The following is a 21,380-nucleotide window of genomic DNA, read 5'->3' on the forward strand; positions in this document are numbered from 1 at the left end:
CATAGCACAAAACCCATCCATCCCAAACATATCAGCTTTCCTCCCATTACATACCTGCACAGAGAGATAAAATAACACAGCAGTATTTGTACTGTGGGCTACAAGTAGGCTAGTGTATCAGAGCAATCAATTACACCTGCCTCTAATTAGTCCAACCCTATTACAGCCATTGGCTTACCAGAAATGTGACACACACACTCACACTCCCAACCCAGTGCAACTTCACACAATAATATGGAGATGAATTAATACAGGCCCATTAATCTACCATATTACATCTACTCATGGCTGGGTGGCTGAATCACTGTATCAGCTCTCTGTTGTTAGGTCTGAGGTAACAAAGGGGAAAATCCTAATAACATAAAAATATTTTTGACCCTGCTGAACCTCTACTGGCTTTTTCTGCTTTGTTTTGTTTTCAAAATCACTTATTAAATGTAATTTCTTTTATTTATATGCATTTACATTGATTTTATATAATGGAGAGGTTTTTTCTTTTTGTTTTCTTTTAAGGTTGTGTTATACCACCTCCCTTCTCATCGATTTTGTTGGGTTGTTACAGGATTGACTAGTTCTTATGACTACCAGTCCTTTTTGTTGTTTAAAAAACTAACATACTCTTTCAAACCTGAAATAAAAACCTTTTTTCATGTATTGCTTACTTTGTTATGCAGTGATATTATATTTACTGTTAGTGTGATTCAGATAGGATTTTTTAGGGGGGGGGGGGGGGGGGGGTTGTCTTGTCTTTCTTACAGCGACGTAGTAGCTGAAATGTACTGAAATGCAACCACCACAATCATCACATCCTCTTATACCACTCACCGCTGTGGTTACACTGACCTGATGTCATGGTCCAGGTGACCCACAGGACCAGCGTTTCCACCCCCGGACGGAGCCGCCACATTCCTTGATTATTATTATTCCTTGATAACTTTGAGCTATTCTAGGTTATGGTATGCACTTTAAGCACCTCTTACCTTTGTTCGCTGTTTCCATCTATTGCACCCACTCTAAATAAAGCTTTGTCACTTTTGGTTCCTGCGTCTCCGATGTGCTGCCTGCCTTAGAGTCCGTTTCCCACACTGGCCTCTGGCCGTGACATCTGATTAATCTGGATGGTGTTTTTTTTCCTCTTCTCAGTCTATATTGTTTCTCATACACACAGGTATTCCTGTACATAACCCTACGATCTTCAGTCTAAGTTAATCTGCTCTACTTGCCGTGTTGTTTTGCTGTGTCAGTGCCCTTTGAACCATTTTCTCTGTATGGATGTCTGTTAACTTTTTTGTAACAGTAAAGGTAAAAAAAAGGCACAAAAAGAGGAAAAGCATCAATCGTGTGATAGAATATGAAAAATACTTTGTGTGGGATATTTTAATATGGTTTAAAGAAATGTAACTTTATTTTCTGGCATTGCAGATTTCCTTCAGGTCAGAACCGAGGTTAAAGGTCAAATAGAGATTGTTATGGTTTCTAAATTTATGGTTTAAAGACATCCAACACACAAGATGGCACAACGCTGCTGCCCTTAACAAGCGAAAAAGAGATGAGAGCCCAGCTAAAAGAAACAGAGGAGGAAGAAGAGCATGAACCAAACACATGATAGGCTGTCTGATTCAGGGTTGTCCCTGAAACTAGTTCTGGTAAACTACACTGAACAAAAATATAAACGCAACACCTTTGTTACTGCTCCCATTCCCCATGGGATGGACGTAGAGACCTAAAATTCATTCCAGATACACAATATAACCATCCCTCCCAAACAGTGGTCACAAATCAGTCCAAATGTGTGGTAGTGGGCACATCTGCTATATTGAGATAATCCATCCCACCTCACAGGTGTGCCACATCAGGATGCTGATCTGACATCATGAGTAGTGCACAGGTGTACCTCAGACTGCCCACAACAAAAGGCCACCCTGGAATGTGCAGTTTTGTCTCACAGCAAAATGCCACAGATGCCACAAGCAATGAGGGAGCGTGCAATTGGCATGCTGACAGCAGGAATGTCAACCAGATCTGTCGCCCGTGCATTGAATGTTCATTTCTCAACCATAAGCCGTCTCCACAGGCGTTTCAGAGAATATGGCAGCACATCCAACCGGCCTCACAACCGCAGACCTCGTGTAACCACACCAGCCCAGGACCTCCACATCCAGCAGGTTCACCTCCAAGATCGTCTGAGACCAGCCACCCAGACAGCTGCTGGAACAATTGGTTTGCACAACCAAACAATTTCTGCACAAACTGTCAGAAACCGTCTCAGGGACGCTCAACTGCATGCCCGTCGTCCTCATCGGGGTCTTGACCTGACTCCAGCTCGTCGCCGTAACAGACTTGTGTGGGCAAATGCTCACATTCGATGGCGTCTGGCACGTTGGAGAGGTGTGCGCTTCACGGATGAATCATGGTTCACATTGTTCAGGGCAGATGGCAGCTGAGAATGTCCCAGTCCTTGCATGGCCAGCATACTCACCGGACATGTCACCCATTGAGCATGTTCGGGATGTGCTTGACCGGCGTATACGACAGCGTGTACCAGTTCCCACGAATATCCAACAACCTCGCACAGCCATTGAAGTGGAGTGGACCAACATTCCACAGGCCACAATTGACAATCTGATAGACTCCATGCGACGATGTGTTGCACTGCATGAGGCAAATGGTGGTCACACCAGATACTGACCGGTTCTGGGTCCCCAGACCCCCAATAGCGCAAAAAACTGCACATTCCAGGGTGGCCTTTTGTTGTGGGCAGTCTGAGGTACACCTGTGCACTACTCATGATGTCAGATCAGCATCCTGATGTGACACACCTGTGAGGTGGGATGGATTATCTCAATATGGCAGATGTGCCCACTACCACACATTTGGACTGATTTGTGACCACTGTTTGGGAGGGATGGTTATATTGTGTATCTGGAATGAATTTTAGGTCTCTACGTCCATCCCATGGGGAATGGGAGCAGTAACAAAGGTGTTGCGTTTATATTTTTGTTCAGTGTACGTTAAAACCAAAACAGAAGTGCCGCTGAATCCCAACTCAACCTAAATGAAGCTTTAAATGCAACAGAAATATAAAATAGGTATGCAGGTGCAGATCGGGAGAAATAGACCCTGACACCAGCTGTTAAACACCAAGCTCCGCCTTCTCTGATTTGTTCAGCAGTGAGAACAAATCAGAGAAGTGAGAAAGCAGGTTAAAGATGCTAACATAAAAACACACATAACATAACATAAATGATGACTGGACCCACACACTGAGGTCACGTATAACAGAGATAATATAACATTTGAACTCTGACAATTACATTTGATAGTTGATGCAGTTTCAGTTCATAGCAGCTCAGTTTCATCAAAATTAGAATAGTTCATGAAGACTGGTCAGCTGAAATCATCACTTGCCTCATGTTCGCCAGAATTCAGGGATCAGAATGGGTTTTATTCATAACTGCTTTCAATTAAAAGCTTTTTGTCTTAGAACTGACCAAGTATCATATAATGAAAACCAGAGCAAACAAACCATTTTAACCTTCAACGACTCGCCTCCTTTTTGTTTTTTGCTGTAAACCACTAGATCGCACCATCCACCAGCACTTACCCTACTTAGTAACTGACCCCAGCACCTGATTCAGCACAAAACACAGTTTTTAGTAAAGAGAAAATAAGTCATCCTAATCTTAAAAGCTGAGAAGATTTATATCTAAAACTATTGAATTGTTTCAGTTGTAATCCGGGATAATATTAGTCAATTATTTTATTTAGTCTATATTGATTCTGAGCTAAATCTGTGACTGCCCAGACCATCATTACAAATTAAGTTTTTTTTTTTAACAGTTTAAAAGGCCTGGTGTAATTATGAGAGAATTGGGGTCGAAACATCTACTATAGAGCAGCAAAATTGAAAGGAATGTGTGCGGGGGCACCTGTGCACCATTGCATCACGCCTCGCCAGCTTAAAATCTGTGTAGAGTCCTGTGTTTGGAGTTGTTTGTTGATGTGTATGGCTGGCAGAGGCAGAGCTGCAGCAGAGTGTGTATAGCAACCATGACCGAGATAATAAAGGATGCTAAAAAGCATGAAGGTACACCCGGGTCTGCCGTGGATTTCTTCCAGCATGTTTACATCTAAATGTTTCCTCTGATTTTTGTATACAAAATCTGTTCTGTGTAGACAGTTAGTACAAATAAAAGCTTTCAGTTTTAATGTTTGACTCCTCGTTCAGTTGATAAAATATTTTCTGACTTTCAGTAACTATTTTTGTAGATTTAAATGAAAGAGTTTGACAGAACTGCATGTGGGTAAAATTTCAACAAACACTCCTAAAGACAAAACAGATCAGCAGAGGGCAGCAAAACACCACAACCACTGGTGTTGGCCCTCTTCCTTGGCCTGGTTGAGAGGAACAAAAGGACTTCCGAACAGAAAATCTATTTTTATTCAAGATTGGTTATCAAAAGGTGTTTGGGCAATTGCCCATTTTGTAGATGAGGAAGGACATGTTTTAGGACATCAAGATTTTTGCCAAAAATTTAATGTCCAATGTTCTAAAAGTAAATTTAATTGGGTTATAAAATCCATTCCATTGTCACTTAAAAACATAGTTGTAAATGATATAATATATTCTCCCCCAAGTTAAGGCAATTATATATAGATGGTATTCGGTTTTGTGATGTTAAATGCAATAATAAGTTTCTAAGATCTTCATTAAGGAGTCTTTATTCCCCAAATTTACTTAGACGTAATTACATATTAAAAGATTTCCAAAGGGAAGAAATTGAAAGAATAAGAACTGATTATATCACCTTCCCTATCCCTCCTAAAGGGAAAGAAGTCCAATTTAAAATCTTGAATAAAATTTACCCGACAAATAGACTCCTTGGTGATAGATTCAAAATAGAAACTGGTAATTGTGTATTTTGTGAAACAGAAGAGGAGGATTTGGACCATCTATTATTTTTGTGCAATTTTAAACAAATTTTTTGGTTGGATTTTCATACCTGGCTTTATTCCAGTGGCATTCAAATTACCCCCATTTACCTTAAATATGATAATGTTTGGAGTGTTTTTGAAAGAAAAGAAAGCTAATTATGGTGTCAATGTGTTATTAATCTTGTGCAAGCAATTTATACATAAATGTTGTTTTTTTTTAAGACCAAACCAACACTAGCTTACTGGAAAAAACGACTTAAACCTGTTGGTTAAATCTTTGACTTTAATTAAAAAGAAAAAGGCTGCTCTTTTTGTTTCCTTTGTGGAAGATTTTGATTTAGTGAGTTAATAATCTGTTAAATTATGTGACCCCATCTTTATATTTTGTTTTTCCTATATATGAAAGTTGCTAATATGTAAGGAATGTCTATTCTCTGAATGTGTAATATATGGTGCATTTTGTTTGTATGTTAATTTTACTAATAAAAAAAAAAAAAAAAAAAAAAAAGGACTTCCTGTTTCCTGTCCAGGTATTTGTCCTTTTTGTCCCCCTTCAGCTACTAACCACAGAAGATGCTCAAAGCATGCTATCGCCCACTAGTGGACAGGAGAATCATCTACCCATCATTTCTCCACCTAGCTACACAAGCAAATGTTGACTTACTGATATGCTTATGTTGAAACATGCACTTACATCACGCACCAGTACATCCACAAGAGGAAGGCTACAAACTACAAAAATGTAATTTCTTATACAAATAAAGCTTGTTTAAGCCTTAAAACCTTTGAGATAATTCTTTCTCTGGATAAATTTAGCAGTGGGAGTTTTTACAATAAGTACGTAGAATGAATGGATTAAATATGTACACTAAAACATTTTAAAATGTTTTTAAAAATGCATCGTCTCTGGAAATCACTCTGTCCAAAACGCCACTGTACAAAGAAAAAAACAAACATGTATTAAATGCAATTAAAAGTACAGTGGAACCACGACTTACGAATACCCTGTTTCACGAAAAATTCAAGTTACGAAGGCTCTGAACGGCAATATTTCTGCCCGTGTTACGGCAAAATGCCCGCGTAACGAAATCCACTGGATCTGATTGGCTGAGCCTACAATGCCCACAATGCCTTCCGAATCATGTGACAACCCCTTGGCTTCCGTACTTGCACTTCGCTGTTCCACTTGAACGACATATTGTTGTACTAGTTAGCAATTAGCCTATAGCCTATCGTTCAGCATCGCCTCACTCAAAACGCGCGATGGGTGCTTCGACTTACGAAAATGTTCGACTCACGAAAGACCCTCGGGAACGAATTAATTTCGTAAGTCGGGGTTCCACTGTATATTCAAGCATCAGCAATAGAAAAAAAAAATCCTCAAAACCAGAAAAATACACAGGAAATATCGACAAGAAAAAGGGAGACAGCGAGAGAGCAACACTTTCCATTACCGTTTTTTTCTCTTAGAGATGCAGTGGGAGAAATGTGTGTAGTTCATGCACACATTAACATCCTAATTCATCTGCTATCATTCATGTACTGCATTATGAATAAACACACTGCAGTATGACCATCATTAATAATATTCAAGAACCAAAAACTGAGGAAAAAAGAAAACATACATTTTAATGAACATCACAATAAAGTATTTTTTCTCCACAAAATTGAAATATGACTAACCAAAAATATATAAAAAAACAAATAAACAGTATTCCTACATACACAGTTTAGACAAAAGGAAAGCATACTACAAAGTGTTTTTGGATTAAAATACTTCTTACATCAATGGTCTAAACTACAAACATGTGACCTTGCATCCCTTTCATTAACTGGCAGATGGTGTCTACAGAGAAGCGACACTGAAATGTAAGAGTCTAAACAAAGAAAGATGATGAGATTTTCACAGAACATCAAAATGTAAACTGGCACACGAGTTTGTGACTGTACTGCTGGGTCAGCAGATGCACAAGAAAAAGGTCACATCTGTAAATGATGTTCAAGTAACTTCAGTCAACAGAAAGCGGAAGTGATGGCTCTTTTTCCATAACAACAGTGAAACAACACACGAACAAACCCTCACTCGTACGGGGCACTTTAAACAATAACAACAAAAAAAAGAAATATTCGTGTTCTAATAACATTTAACAGGTTCGATGGCAGCATTTAAAAAAACTGCACGCTGCAAAACATCAAGGCTCATTTGAGTGAAGCTGTTATTAAGATAGCCGAGTAAATGTGACAACATTTTGTGACTCAAATGGATCAATAAATAGAATAAAATGAGATAAAATGCTTTAAAATATTTTTCTTTTAAGTTCCATGCATGCTTTTTGTAGGCACAAGTCTTTCTCATATTTAACACGCGTCAATCAAGTTGATGTTTAGTTCACTGAACATAAAAGACTCCTTTGGTAAACCTCGCAGTGCATTTTGGCTCAGTCCTGTTTTTAACAAAGCTGGGACTTTATGTAAAACTGAATCATTACTGGAACATCGCTAAAAGATTTAGAGAGTGTTTTAGAACAGGAAACGGAACACTCGGGAAAAGACAGAGTCAGCAAATTAACAATTCAAACTTCTCAATGTAAAACTAGTCAATTAAATCATCAAAGAAAGTCATATTTGCAGGAAATCACAATAGTTGTCTAAAGGCACTGCATTTTCCATAATAGAATTTAAATAGTGAGATAAGCCGGAAAAATTGCTTTACACAAAAGCACAAAGGAAAAAAAAAAATCAATATCTGTTATCACTTAGCACAGTTCTGTAGAGGAAATCATAACATGGACTCAGTAACACTATCCAAGTTTAAAAGAGGGGAGACCACCAAGCTTGATATGAGCATGAAGTTACATGACACAGGTCACTGCCATATATCAGTGAAAGCAACATTAAGGCTAAACTAATATATATGTATTCCTGAAATGATAAATATTGCACTTTGTTCCCATGTAACGTGACTTACATGCGAGTACAGGGAAAAAGGCTCAAAGCACTTCCTGGGGCTGTACTGATGTCCACGATCCAGCCTAGTGTGGTGATGAAGCAAAACCTGGATTATATGCAGGCTGAGCAAGAAAGTCTGGAGTTGCAGGTGGAGCACTGGGCTTCGGCTGGGGGCACGGTGGCTGGGGGTATGCTGGCTGCCGGGGCATGAACGCAGCCTGGCCATAAGGCATCGGAGGATAGGCAGGACTGACTGGAAAGTGAAAAAAGAGCTTACATGAGACTGAACATGCAGACAGCACTAAAAAAGTAACCACAGCTGAAGTTCTGTAGCATAAGAAGAAATATTATATTAAAAAAAGTCTCTGGCAGTAATGGATGTGTTTATTTGTGTTTATTTACTGTGTATATTTTTTTCTGTATATATATATTGTATATTTTGATGACGCAGATTCATCACCTTTACTTTAGCCAGTCGCAGTATTTTACACAACATGACTCACAGAAACAAGCTTCTGCCTCAGAGGCTAAATGAACTTCTGTAGAAATATTTTGTACATTGAAGCTCCTCCCCCCCCGAGTCAGGAGCTTCAAATTAATTAGGGCTGCCACGATTACGTTGACTATCAAAATCGTCGACGACTGATTTAATAGTCGACGCGTCGTTTGAAGCTCTGTAAGATCCCAAAAGACGCAGGAATAAGTAGTAGGGTTTAAGAGTGTAATAACGGACTGAAACAGAAGATGGCAGCACTGCATGTACAAGGATGCCAGCTGCCGTTAAACCCCGAAGAAGAAGAAGAAGAAGAAGAAGAAGAAGAAGAAGCTGTGTCCCAGAATTCATAGCGCAGCCCAGCTCAGTTTCCAACAATGGCGGCAGCTAGTTAATTTTAATATTACTCTTATTATTATTTCTGGGTCACAAAATAAACGTTTAGCATATTTTCAGGTGAGAATGTAGCTGTGTAAACCTCAAATATCTGCTCAGTTTATCAGGACACCACATATTTTCAAAAGCGCTCCGACGTTTTCGGAGACGTCTGTTACCCACTAGCTCGATAGCGAGCCGGGGTTACAGGCTCACTAGAGCCGTGAGAACACCAGACTCCCGGCAGATCGTTTTCAAACCCACTGCCATCTTTCGCTACTCAGGTTAAACATATACAAGTCACTTAGATAACTTCAAAATGTTATTGTTTGGCTTTTTTTTTAGTATTTTATTTGTTCCTGAGTAAATCGGTTTGGCTGAGCTTAAAGTTTCTCAGCCAAAAAGTTTTTACACAGCTGAATAAACATTAAGAAGACAACTGATTATCAGAAGTGTGAGATGCTCGAGAATATACTCCGGTGTCCCGTTATATTTTAGATAGCAAGGAGTTTATTAAACTTCACCGAAACAATCTGCAAATTTCATTAAAATTTAATAAACTATCATCTTGTCTTTATTTTTAGTTAGCACAGACCTTAAACACTTAAAGCTGTAAGCTAATGATAGTTATATAAGAGCAGATCAGATGCTGCTGGTGCAATAAGCTGTGCGTCCAATGGATGATGATCTGATTAGTCGACTAATCGCAAAAATAATCTGTGACTAGTCGACTATCAAAATAATCGTTTGTGGCAGCCCTACTATTAATATTTCCACAGATGCGCAGTTTTGGGTTTCAAAGCCTACCTTTCACCTGGTTCTGCAAACAAATATATTCTCTTTAGTTAAATACGGGCCTCTTTTCCAGGAAGCATTTACAAAAAACTAAGTTTAAAAATAAACTGAGTTGATTCACTTTGAGATAACTCTGAGTTTCCTGTTTCAGAACAGCTGATCAGATTTAGTTCAATCAATCTTGAGTATATTCACCCAGAGTTAAGCATCTGCATTAGTAAAGAAAGAAAGCCATGATCAATGGAGTTGTGGCATCACGATTCACCATGGCAACAGGTAAATAAAGAGCATGAGAAATATGAAGACCACTCAGTGCTGAGCAGGATATTGATCGTCCCTCTTTCATCATCACTTTTAATGTCTGCTGGAAAGCTGGAATCCAAATGTTGCATTTGATTTTTAAATCAATCTTTTCTAATTATTCAGCTGTAACCTGACAGGGACAAAATGTAGGAACCAGGAACTGATGATAAAAATCTACAGAAACTCATTAGACACAGTTTACTGATGGATCTGTGATATTAGTTACCCAGACAGCAACAGACTCCACCTTCAGGTCAGTTTATTAAATGAAAACCTGCCTTCACAGCAGGTTATGACCATTTTGTTGTTTGAATAATTATTCTCTAAACATTTCTTTCTTTTTTCTTTTCCTTTTTTGTGTTTCTGCCATTACTGGATAGAAATGCATAATGAGATTCTCAGAAAAAATGTTCCCCAGTTTAATCTGTTATAATCTGATTTCAGTCTTCACTGATAGATAATGGCTCTTACAGCCATAGCACTATCACATTGAACTGAAAAAAGCAAGGCAGCTTTCTGAGTCTTTAATGAATGTAAAATCACATCAGTAGAGACAAACATGTTATAAGAAAAGTCTTAGCTTTTGCAAGGAAACTGGCTGACAGTCTGAAAACATTACTGGCCAAGTTATAGACTATATAGATTTTATTCTGAGCTGATCATAAAACAGTGATGTAATTGCTGTCATCACTTATTCATGGCTGTCAAAGCTCTCACGTTAATTACACAAAATACCAAAACATCCCATAGCGTTTTAGTTTCTGTAAAAATGTACACTTCCACGCTGTGAACGCTGACAGCGACTTTATGAATAAGAAAATGACTCAGTGTGTCACACAAGTGGTTCAGGTCCAGCAGGACGGGAGGAGTCAGAGAGAAGCTCAGGGTCTGTTCCCAGTAACTAACAGAAAACAGGAGTTTCTCTCAGCTCGCAGTTAACAAACTCAGACTTCTTAGCTAAACCTGCTTCCTGGAATAGAGCTCAAGGCAAATCATAAACCACACTCACTGGCTTCCTGATAAGATGGCGGTGGTCCAACTGTGAATGACTGTCCATGGTAGGGCGGTGTGAGGATGGGCTGAGCTGGGTAGCCAGGCTGGGGTAGATGGTGGGGCATTTCCTGGTAGGATTCAGGGGGCCCAGGTGCTGCCGTTGGATGCTGAGGAGTGTTGCTGACCATTGTGACCTGGGTAGTGGCCTCTATCACAGGTGTAAGCAAATAAGTAACAAAAAGTTAGAAATGGAGAAACATGCTACATATTATCCAAAACACCTTTAATGTGTATTGTCATTTATAGGTAATATTCTAATAAAGATTCAAAAATAAATTTTTAAGGAAGGAGAAGAGCAAATGGTGCACTTTGAGTTAAGATACATAATTTATCATCCTCTCCTTAAGGTCTGCATCAAAGAAACTAAACATGATGTCGTTTGCTTATTGAATATACACAGATTTACACTTTTGAAGTTTACAGAGACTCAAAGAAACTCTTTGAGAGATTTTTATCATCGTCAGAGTGTAAACTGATCTCTGCGTAAGTACAGTGAAAATGAAAAGGCACTGCTTAGAACAGGAAAAAAGAAAACTTGTGGAAAACAAGGTGTCTTTAAACAGTGGGTGTCATCACAACCACTTCCTGTAAATGACGTGGGGTTGTCATGGAAACAATGAGTCACACAGGGTGGAGCTCTGACATTCCTGGATTTGATCCCATCATGCAGCGGCTTAAGCCAAAGATGCCACATTGTGTTCCTCACTTTATTGTAGCCTCTCTGCCAGAAGGACTTCCCCTAACGGCAAAACATTTACGAGCTGACCAAACTGACAGGAAGTCGGAAATGTAAAAATGGTTGACTGTAAATACTGACAACAGTCAGCTAAAGTACCAGTTTGCAAAATAGAAATGTGTTTATTTGACACGACAAACTGTTGGTTGAACATAATTTAATCATGTCACGCATTTCCATGTAATTACATTACGTTATGTACAGTAACCCATTCTTTATCATGTCACATGAACACATTTACACAAAACTAACAAGTAGTAATGATTTAAAAACATAAACACTATATGTACATGTTAAATGAACACATGGGATCTAACCAGCACTAAGGGGGTTAAATTAAGATTAAGACATTGTCTATTTATAAAAGTCTAGAGACTCAGAGTTAAACATTCATGTGTGAGGACAATTATGCATTTATGAGTCAAACATTAGCGATGAATAAACTTTGGAGGCCACCGAACATGCTGATACGCTCTGAACCTGAGAAGTAGATGGACCTGTGATTGTAGGTTGCACATACATCTGAGCTGTTTTTCAGCTGTTTTTGACTAACATGTTTAAAACAACAGCCTATTAATGGGGCTGGTCACAACCAAGCAACAAGAAATCCTCACAGCAACCTAAGTGTTTACTGCTCAGAGGTAGATCTGCAGATTCTTTGCACCGATCACATTTCATGTACATCGTAAAAACAACACTAGAAACTACAGGCAAGCACAGGAAAGGCACAGCCTGCTTATTTAAATAAAAAAGAAATTTTGTCCCAAGTAGAAGGGACCAAAAAAAGCAAATTCAGCAATCATTTGATGGGCAGGGGTGGAGATTAGGAATGTAGAATTATTTGAATGACATTGAAAATGCATGCTTCTCCAACAGATCGCAAAGCAAATTGAGCACTCCAAAATCCCAGCGCTACACCTTACGCCTGTGCGCCAATCACAGCTGTTCACTGCATCGTAGCCCGGAGGAGTAACACTACATCAAAGACAGGCAACAGACGGTCAAAACAAAAATCAAATGTCTGGAGCAGCAGAAAGCGAGCTTGCTTCCAAAAGCAGGTCTGCTGTTTTGGATTTAGAACAATCATGTTAACCAAGAAGAAATCATCTGCGAAGAGTGCTGTAGATTTGTGTCAGGACCACAAAGCAGCACAGCGAACTTATTCAACCACCTGAAAACACACCTGCAAGGTGAAGTAAAAAAAATGCAATTGTTGCTAAGGTTAATCACCCAACATCAACTCAGATGTACATAAAAGCGAACCTGTACAGCTCTTCGTGGTATCGCTAGAGCTCACAAAGAAGCACAATCTCATTTGGCCAAGGTAAGTAATTAAGGCTTTAGGTAATATAGCACATTTAAAAACAGAAAGTTTGCCCATAATAGCCTATAATGAAAAAAGAAGAGGGCCAAGGATTAAGCCCTGGGGCACCTCACAAGAAAATGGGGCTGAGGTGGACTTTTTCAACATTAACACTGAAAGTTCTGCGACTCTAATATGAATGAAGCCAATTCAGTGCAGCACCTTTGATGCCAACCAGGTGTTCCACATGGGAGATAAGAATATTGTGGTCAACAGTATCAAACGCTGCAGTAAGATCTAAAAGCACGAGGATGACCGAAATTCCACAATCAGTAGCTAAAAAGAAAAACACGTAAAAGTGCTGTTTCAGTGGAGTGTAGCTGTTTAAAACCATCATACCGTTAGTATCTATATTCAGATGGATAAAAACTATTTTTTCCAATAACTTTGAGAAGAATGGAACTTTTGAAATGAGGGGTCAGCGCCAGGTTTTTGTTAATAAAGGGTTTACAATTGCATGTTTAAAACCATCAGGAACCACACTGGAAGTAATACTGCTATTTATAATAGCAAGGACTGAGTTCCAATAGAAGGGAAAACGTCTTTAAAGAGCCATGCAGGAATAAAACATCCATGGGAATAGGGCTGCTCAATTAATCGAATTTTAATCACGATTACGATCTGGGCTTTCAACGATCATTAAAAATGACTGAGCCGATTATTAGCCCCTCCCTCATTTATCCGCGACACCTTAAAGGCCGGTCCGTGAAAATATTGTCGGGCATAAACCGTCCGTGGCGCAAAAAAGGTTGGAGACCGCTGATTAAGAGGACCCGAGGGAAGCTCGGAAAGCTAAGCAGAAGTTATTTGGAGAGGAGAGTGACTGCTGTTGGTTGAAAAGAGAGGTAAAAAAACTTCAGTGGTGTTGCACACTATTTTATATTATTTTTTAAAGTCATTGTTAACCCTTTAAAGCCGGTCAGAGCAGCACGCTTCGTGTTGTGTAACTATTTTTAAATCCCTGTAGAACCTGAACCGTGTAAGCTAGCGCAATAATTTGTTTTGCATATGAAACCGGAGGAGTTGTACTTACATCTGATGCCATCAGCTTGTCCTCGGTCACGGTTTCGTTCCACATAAAGCTTTGCAAAAATTGCATAAAAAGCGCTTGCAGGAACAAAAACATAATATTCCAGAAACAGGCTTTGCCGATCCATCAGCTGTTCGTAACACTTCCCACAGTGAAATTATGCACTTGCTGTTTTCTTTGCAAATTTGCATCATAGGATTGTTTTTTGTTTTTCCTGCAGTATATAAAAACTGTATCTCCAAAATAAAACTATGAAGACACTCAAAATAAATTTCCTGTTGTTGTAAGCTATTTTTTGCAACTTTATTGTATTTAAAGTTTTGAGGGATAAACCTCTTAAACTTCTCCAAGTAGAAATATATGTAAACAAAACAAAAGCGATTTTCAATTTTTTTTGTAGTTTATTGCACTTTTTTGCAATTTATGTAATTACTATGGACTTAATGCATACATATTATTAAAATATGGGCTATAACAGTTGTATTGATGTATAGCAACTTGAAATGGTCCCACAAATGGCACTACAGCATGTAAAAAAAATAATATAAGCTCTGGTGGACTTGGTTCTATAGTACCCGTTGCCTACTGGTGGTGGTCAGAGGGCCCGGTGGCGCCAGTGTCAGGCAGCCTCGCCTCTGTCAGTGCGCCCCAGGGTGGCTGTGGCTACAATGTAGCTGCCATCACCAGTGTGTGAATGTGTGTGTGAATGGGTGGATGACTGGATATGTAAAGCGCTTTGGGGTCCTTAGGGACTAGTAAAGCGCTATATAAATACAGGCCATTTACCATTTACCATTTAGGTCTTAAAGGGTTAAATAAATATCGTCAAATAATCGTGATCTCAATTTCAGTGAAAATAATCGTGATTATCATTTTTGCCATAATCGAGAAGCCCTACATGGGAATAACCTTTCCAAAGTGCCAATGCGGGCACTATATGCAAAGCATCCAAGGGGAAAGAGATTAAGCTCTAAGATCGGTTGAGTACTTTGCTATGAGTTTCCATCACGCAGATGCCAAGAATGGAGTGAAAGAATTTATATTTTACTTTTAGGAAATGAATAAATATCTTATTTGTCTGCAATTAAGTTTTATTTAAGAAGAATATAGCACAATGGGGAAAGCAGGGCTGTGTTGATGTAATTTTGCATTAAGTTTTTGTACAATTTTCTTTAAACTGACGTAATTTTTTTGCTCAAAGAGAGGCACTGAATTTAAATGAATGATGAGTAACAGCTTTATTACAGCACACATATTTGCAAAGTAGCAGGATCACAGCATGACATGCACATGAAATCTGTGTTATGTGATGTCTCTAAATTTATTATGAATATTTTAAGGCCTAATTTAGTTTATATTGACTAATCGTGATAATAGTAATCCTAAGATTGGGCAAAATGATAAGGATTAGCATTTTGGCTATAATTGTGCAGCCTTAGGGGTTTTGCAATTTCATTACTGTCAAGAATTGACAAAGTGATGAAAACACAAGGCTTCCTTGCACAGTACATGGTATTCAAATTCCTACTGAAAATAACAACTGTAAAAAAACAAACAAAATTCCCGTTCATTATTAAAATCTATAAAATCTTAGTCTGCATTTTATCCAGCATTACATAATCCTTATTGCTATTAGCATTATTGCTACTATTATTGCTCCTCGTAAATATCGGCTGACTGGGGATAATAGAATCATTACAGCTAGAGCTGGGCGATATGAGATTTTTTCATATCACGATATGTTTTTTTCATTTCAGGCGATAACGATATCTATCACGATATAAGCCAAATAACTATATTTGTAAGATTTAAATGTGCCGTTGCTCACAAGTAAAATGTGAAATAATCAGCAGCTTGTTTTTATTTAAATATTTATTTCCCATAATAAGTTCAACAGGGTAGATGTACTTAAGGAACATGAGACTTTTTCAGATAAATAAAGGCAAATATTGCAAACTACACAAAAGGCAGCCGCTAAAGCGTTTAAGTTTCAAAATAGAACAAACGAAACAGACTAAATTGTCAATTCCACTTAGAAACAAAATATTAATTCTAAATATAAATCTTAGTTTGTGTTACAGAAGAACAGACAAAACTGACTAACTTTTGTCAATATCAAATAAACTGAGAACTAAAAGGAAATTCTCAATCTCTCCTTGTTGTATAGCTGAGCTTTTCAAACAGTTTTAACAGTTACTTTAGTCTGACAAAAGCCGAATGACGAATTAGCGCTTCCAGTCAGAGACTGAGGCTACGTCCACACGTACACGGGTATTTTTGAAAACGGAGATTTTCCGTTTTCGTTTTAAAAAATAATCCCGTCCACACATAAAGGCAGAAATGAAGGAAAACGCTGCTATGAACATGCCAAAGCAGCAGGTGGCGCTAGATTCCTAACCGTGCAGAAATGTTGGCCAATCAGAAGTCTAGAAGCCTCGGTGGGAAAAAGTAAACAAAGCTGGGGCATAGAAGCAGAACCGAGTCGTATGTGTGGAGGGACAGTAACTGTGTGTATATGTAAGCATTTAAACACTGCAGAGTAGAATTAACAGTATTGTAGAAATTCATTTCACCGAAACAATAACGTGGCGCACAGTGTGACGCATGCACCAGTTTATTGTATTTCCAGACTTGCTTTCAGCACAATTTACAGTGCACGCTACTCTGTTTTTTGTCAGACTTGAAATAGCCGAAATACCTTCACACTACGGAACTTCTTTGGCTCTTCCGTTCGACAATCTCTCCGGCATTGGAACCATCATCTGTTTTCTCTTCGGTCACGCTCGGTTGATTTTTCTAGTCGGCACACTCATTTCCTCCATTACCCGCTGGCTCCATTACCCGCTGGCTGCTTCCCAAACAAACACACGTGCGGCTTGGCACTTGTGCTGTACGTAACAAGTCACGCGACGTGACGCTGCGGCTGTGATTGGTTCGGCTCTGCGCTACTTAATTTGGATCGGCTGACCTTTTTTTTTTTTTTTTTTTTTTTTAAGAGGACAAGAGCGGCGAGGTCTATCGCGATAGCTTAATTTCTCTATCGAGTAAAAGTTATATCGCGATACATATCGTTATCGTTCTATCGCCCAGCTCTAATTACAGCTATGCTGTGTCTAACAGGTTTGAAATATTGACAATGATTCTCTGGCTACAGAGACAATACTCAGTAGGATCAGTTAACTGCTGGCTCTGATCTTTTCATGTCATTTGAGAAAAAAACAAAAAACAAAATAAAGATGCTAGAGTTCAAAGCCCCACACAGCTGTTTCTGAGCGCCTTAAAGTTGGTATTTGAAAAATTGATACGGCTGAGCTCAAGGAATTTAAAGCACTCAGAGTAAGCAGAAGCAAAAATCAAGTAAAGACATGACCCCAAAAATCACACCAGCATCAAACTTAGGCACAAACTCTAAACACCAATTATCGCTGATGACGTGTTGACTCATTGCCCTGTGGCATATACGCTCACCAAGAACACCAATGGAAGGCAAAAGAATAGAATAGAATAGAATTCAACTTTATTGTCATTGCACATGCACAGGTACAGGGCAACGAAATGCAGTTGCATCCATCCAGAAGTGCTTTAGTGATATAGATATATTACAATATATATTAGCAATAATATAGATATGTGAGTATATTACAGAAATGGGTCTATTATGGTATGTTATAATGTACACGGTATGAAGTATGTTGTGAATATTCTATAACTATAAGTATGTACAGGCTGTAGTGAGTAACCTAATCCTAATCAAACACCAATGAGGAGCTGAAAAGTTTACAAAGCCTCCAATACTGCAGTGATTCTGAAACATTAGGTCAGGGGAGGCTCTGTATCTCAGTTGTTTTGTTTCTTGTCAGACCAAACTGCTGAGGTAATAAAAGTCATGTGGTAGGTGAGCCAACAGTCTACAAACGAGGCCCTCATGGTCTCAGACAAATGCTCCAACTCACCAGTCAATCACTGCAATGTATGAGAAATCACCCAAATGTCAGACTCACACTAATACTGTAGGTCCTTGTTCACATGAAGTGTTCCAAGTACTTCATTCATTTGACTGAGCCGGGCACTTTAGGTTTTTGCATATTGCATCACACAGGCAGGAGGTGAAATCCAGCATCACTAATCTTTTTCAGTGTTTGACATGTTTTGTCCTGCAAGGCTCCGACTTACTGTGAATATGGCTCTATTCAGAGGAACTCAGCCGTCTTTTCTAGTTGACTAACAGGTTTGTTCTAGAAGACGGATACGTTTCACAGGTTTCAGCAGCTGAGTTACTGAAGACTAGAATGAGAAGTTTTGCCGACAGGAAGCAGAGATTTGTTTAAATAATCATTGACTCGTCAACTAATCGAAGGAATTAAGATTAGTCGAGTATGAAAATAATCGTTAGTTGCAGCCCTACCAGTGAGTAAAGATAATCACATTATTGTCTTTGTGGACTTTTTCATCTCTGATAAAAGACATCGAGAAGAAAAAAAAAAAAGAAAGTCAACAGCTACTGATGAACGTTTAATTCGCATTTTCATAGGGTTTTATCTTTTAGCCACTATAGAAACAAATGAGGTGCCTTAAACTCCGTCATGCCACAGTGCCTACTCTTAAGTTTAAGGCATCAATGCATGAAAATTGTGTTTTGAGAGCTTGAAATATTCTGTAAATGCCAAAAGGCACAAAACAACAGCCTTCAGATCTATATCTAAAGCCTTGACTATACTTTGTGTCCGCTGAGGTTTGAGTAAAGTAAAATCCGTCATCAGAGAAAGCGTGTGAGAATCTGTTCATGTATCTGTAACTGCCAATATTTTTTGACTGCAATAACTTTACATTACAATGCACCAACTGTAGTAAATGTAAAGGTGCCTTCCAGAAGTTTCACACGAATGACGAAAGTTGTCTTTGCTCACAACAGAGTACAGTCAAAAAAGCATCACCCAAATTAAAGTACTAGTTCTAGTAATACTTACCACGTTTGTTGCACAGCTTGTACAGGCAGCAGCTGGGGCAGACGCAGCAGCAGAAGATGAGGAATACAAAGGGGATGATGCTCATGCCAACAATGAGAATGAGTAATGTTTTGTTGTTGAAAGCAGTTAACTGATCCTGAAAATTTTTTTCAGGATCTTTGCTGCTGAAAAAGAAGCAAAGTAGGGATTATGCCCAAAACAAAATAGGAAAAAAACAAAAATAAAACAAAGTATTACAGCTGGCCTACGGTCTGTTTACTGTCGATTTTCAAAACTTCCAACTATGCAACAACTCCTCATGCTATAGTTGTGTCTGCTACGTTTTTTGCAACACTGACTGAAAAACAGGTGTAGGTGTGTTATCTTCCAACAACCAGCACACAGCATGCAAAAGCCCTTTTTCTACCCAGATACCCTGTCAGTCCTCCAGCGAGTAAGCAAAGCAGCACACTGATGAATGTTATGTGAATGAAGGCCTTCGTTTCAGTCTAGTGCACTTTGGCTTTATGCTGATGGCCGTGCGCAGGAAGACATTGTGTCCTGTTTTTTAACAGCTTAAATGTGGCCTTAAACACATTTATACTGGGAGAAAAGAGAGACTTAAAAAGAAATCACTTTCTAAAATAGGAAATTGTTCATTTTACACAAACTAGCTAAATGCAGGTTTTTTTGTGGATTGCAGATTGAAAATGAAAACATACCACTCTTCTTCATCAAAGCGTTTTGACGGATCTAAACAACAATATCTGCTGTTGCAGTCCCCACAGCAAAAGCCTCTATGGCATTCCTGGGCTTCCTTACCACTGTAAGCCAGGCAGTCGTCCCCTGCTGTAACAGAGCAGACCGAGAAAATCAGAGAGGGGCAGCAAAAGTTAGCTCATTTCAGGTCAATCAATTAGTTATTAAAATTAACTTTTCAGCACTGCAACATTTTGACTTTTAGGGAATTGGTGATTCACTGTCACTGTAGCTCTTGAAAGTGTACTACGCTGTACAGAGGTGATGTTTTCACACACTTATCTATGCTCAGCCCTGAGTTTGAAACCCTGCTGCTTCCACTTGGTGGTCACTCTGAAGGATGTAGTTTGTACTGCTGCTAAATGATCGTTCACGCGTTTCTTGTTAATTAGCGGGCAGCTCGAGTGACCAGAATATAGTGGATAAAAACTATAACCTAAAACATGTGAAAATAGCCACTGACACTGACTGATTGTATATTATTTTTAAATGACTTTCATTTCTTTTTTTATGGGTCTGTAACAAACTAATCCTACAGTGTTATTAAAAGGTTTAAAACACAAGCTGTAACTTAAAAAAAACAAAAGAAAACATGTCTTGATGAGTTTTATGGCCTGTCATAAAAATGAAAAGTTTTCGGATAATTAGACGCTACGTCACTGACTTCGCCCTAAACGTGGTCTGAAGTAACATCACAGACTGCTTGATGGTCAGCGGCTACAAGAAAACACAGCGGCCGTTTAAGGATGAACATAATTAAACTTACCGGATACACAAGGGGACAGGATCACAAACAGAGCCAACACGGCAGCAGAACACAGGCCTGACGCCATGTCCGTGTGTAAAACTTTCCCGGATTCACTCACGGACCCGGGAATCTTCCCCGACAGTTACTCTGCTCCGCACGGACTGCTGCACAGATCGTCTATACACGAAGCCGCCTCACTCAGGTCGTGTTCCAGCCCACTGACACACTTATTCCACGGACTGTGCAGAATCACGGGTCTGTAAACACATCATTACACACGGTTACGAGCTGCGAACAAAAAGTCTTTTAAGAAATTGTTAACAGAAATGTTTAAAGAGACGAGGCTGCAGACACGAGCGGAAGTTATTCTTCCCTCTTGTCGTCTTTTTCCGGTGAGTTATTGAGCAGATGAAAAAAATACTTTTTCCCTCTTTTTTTACAATTTATACTAATGTAAAAATTATTGCGTATTTTATTTATTCGGGTATCCGAATAGTAATATTACCCAGTGCTAACTAGCTTGAATACCAGTGAATTATTTTACACTATCTTATTACTATGCATTTTAAAAAGTAGTTTACAGACTTGTAATTCGCAATATTTCAGAAATATTGTACATTTAACTCTTTGCTGTTTCTGACAAACCACCACAGTGAAATGCATTTTTACCTAACAGTTAAATCATAAGACATTACATTTTGGACAAGCTGTTTTTAAAATTTAATATTTTGCCTGTAGTCGTATTTTTATAGTACAGTGTAAATGTTTTGAGCCACTTGTCATTTCATTATGTTGGGGAAATGGGTGTAGTGATGTTTTTGGAAAAAGTGCTTACACATGTGCAAGTATACAGTATATAAGGCAAAAATAATGTCTGTATAATTCTAATTATTCT

General features: G+C 38.8%; 1 protein-coding gene across 2 annotated transcripts; it reads right to left on the reverse strand.

The window, feature by feature from the left end:
- Positions 1-6,539: 6,539 nt before the first annotated feature.
- Positions 6,540-20,858, reverse strand: LOC146710315 (protein shisa-4-like). 2 transcript variants are annotated; one of them, XM_085457725.1, is made up of 5 exons: positions 20,504-20,858; positions 19,701-19,827; positions 19,000-19,160; positions 10,860-11,051; positions 6,540-8,137 (listed from the first exon to the last, which is right to left on the reverse strand). In XM_085457725.1, the coding sequence occupies exons 1-5, from the start codon at positions 20,568-20,570 to the stop codon at positions 7,968-7,970; spliced, it is 717 nt and encodes a 238-aa protein (XP_085313851.1). In that variant the 5' UTR covers positions 20,571-20,858; the 3' UTR covers positions 6,540-7,967. The 2 variants fall into 2 exon arrangements, with proteins under 2 accessions (XP_085313851.1, XP_085313850.1); XM_085457724.1 differs by having other exon boundaries at positions 19,000-19,163.
- Between the last annotated feature and the right edge of the window lie 522 nt (positions 20,859-21,380).

The sequence above is a fragment of the Copadichromis virginalis genome, linkage group LG5 (genome assembly GCF_057382275.1).
Source record: "Copadichromis virginalis isolate Kocher_CV1m ecotype Utaka linkage group LG5, C_Virginalis_male_GT1.1, whole genome shotgun sequence".
NCBI lineage: Eukaryota > Metazoa > Chordata > Actinopteri > Cichliformes > Cichlidae > Copadichromis > Copadichromis virginalis.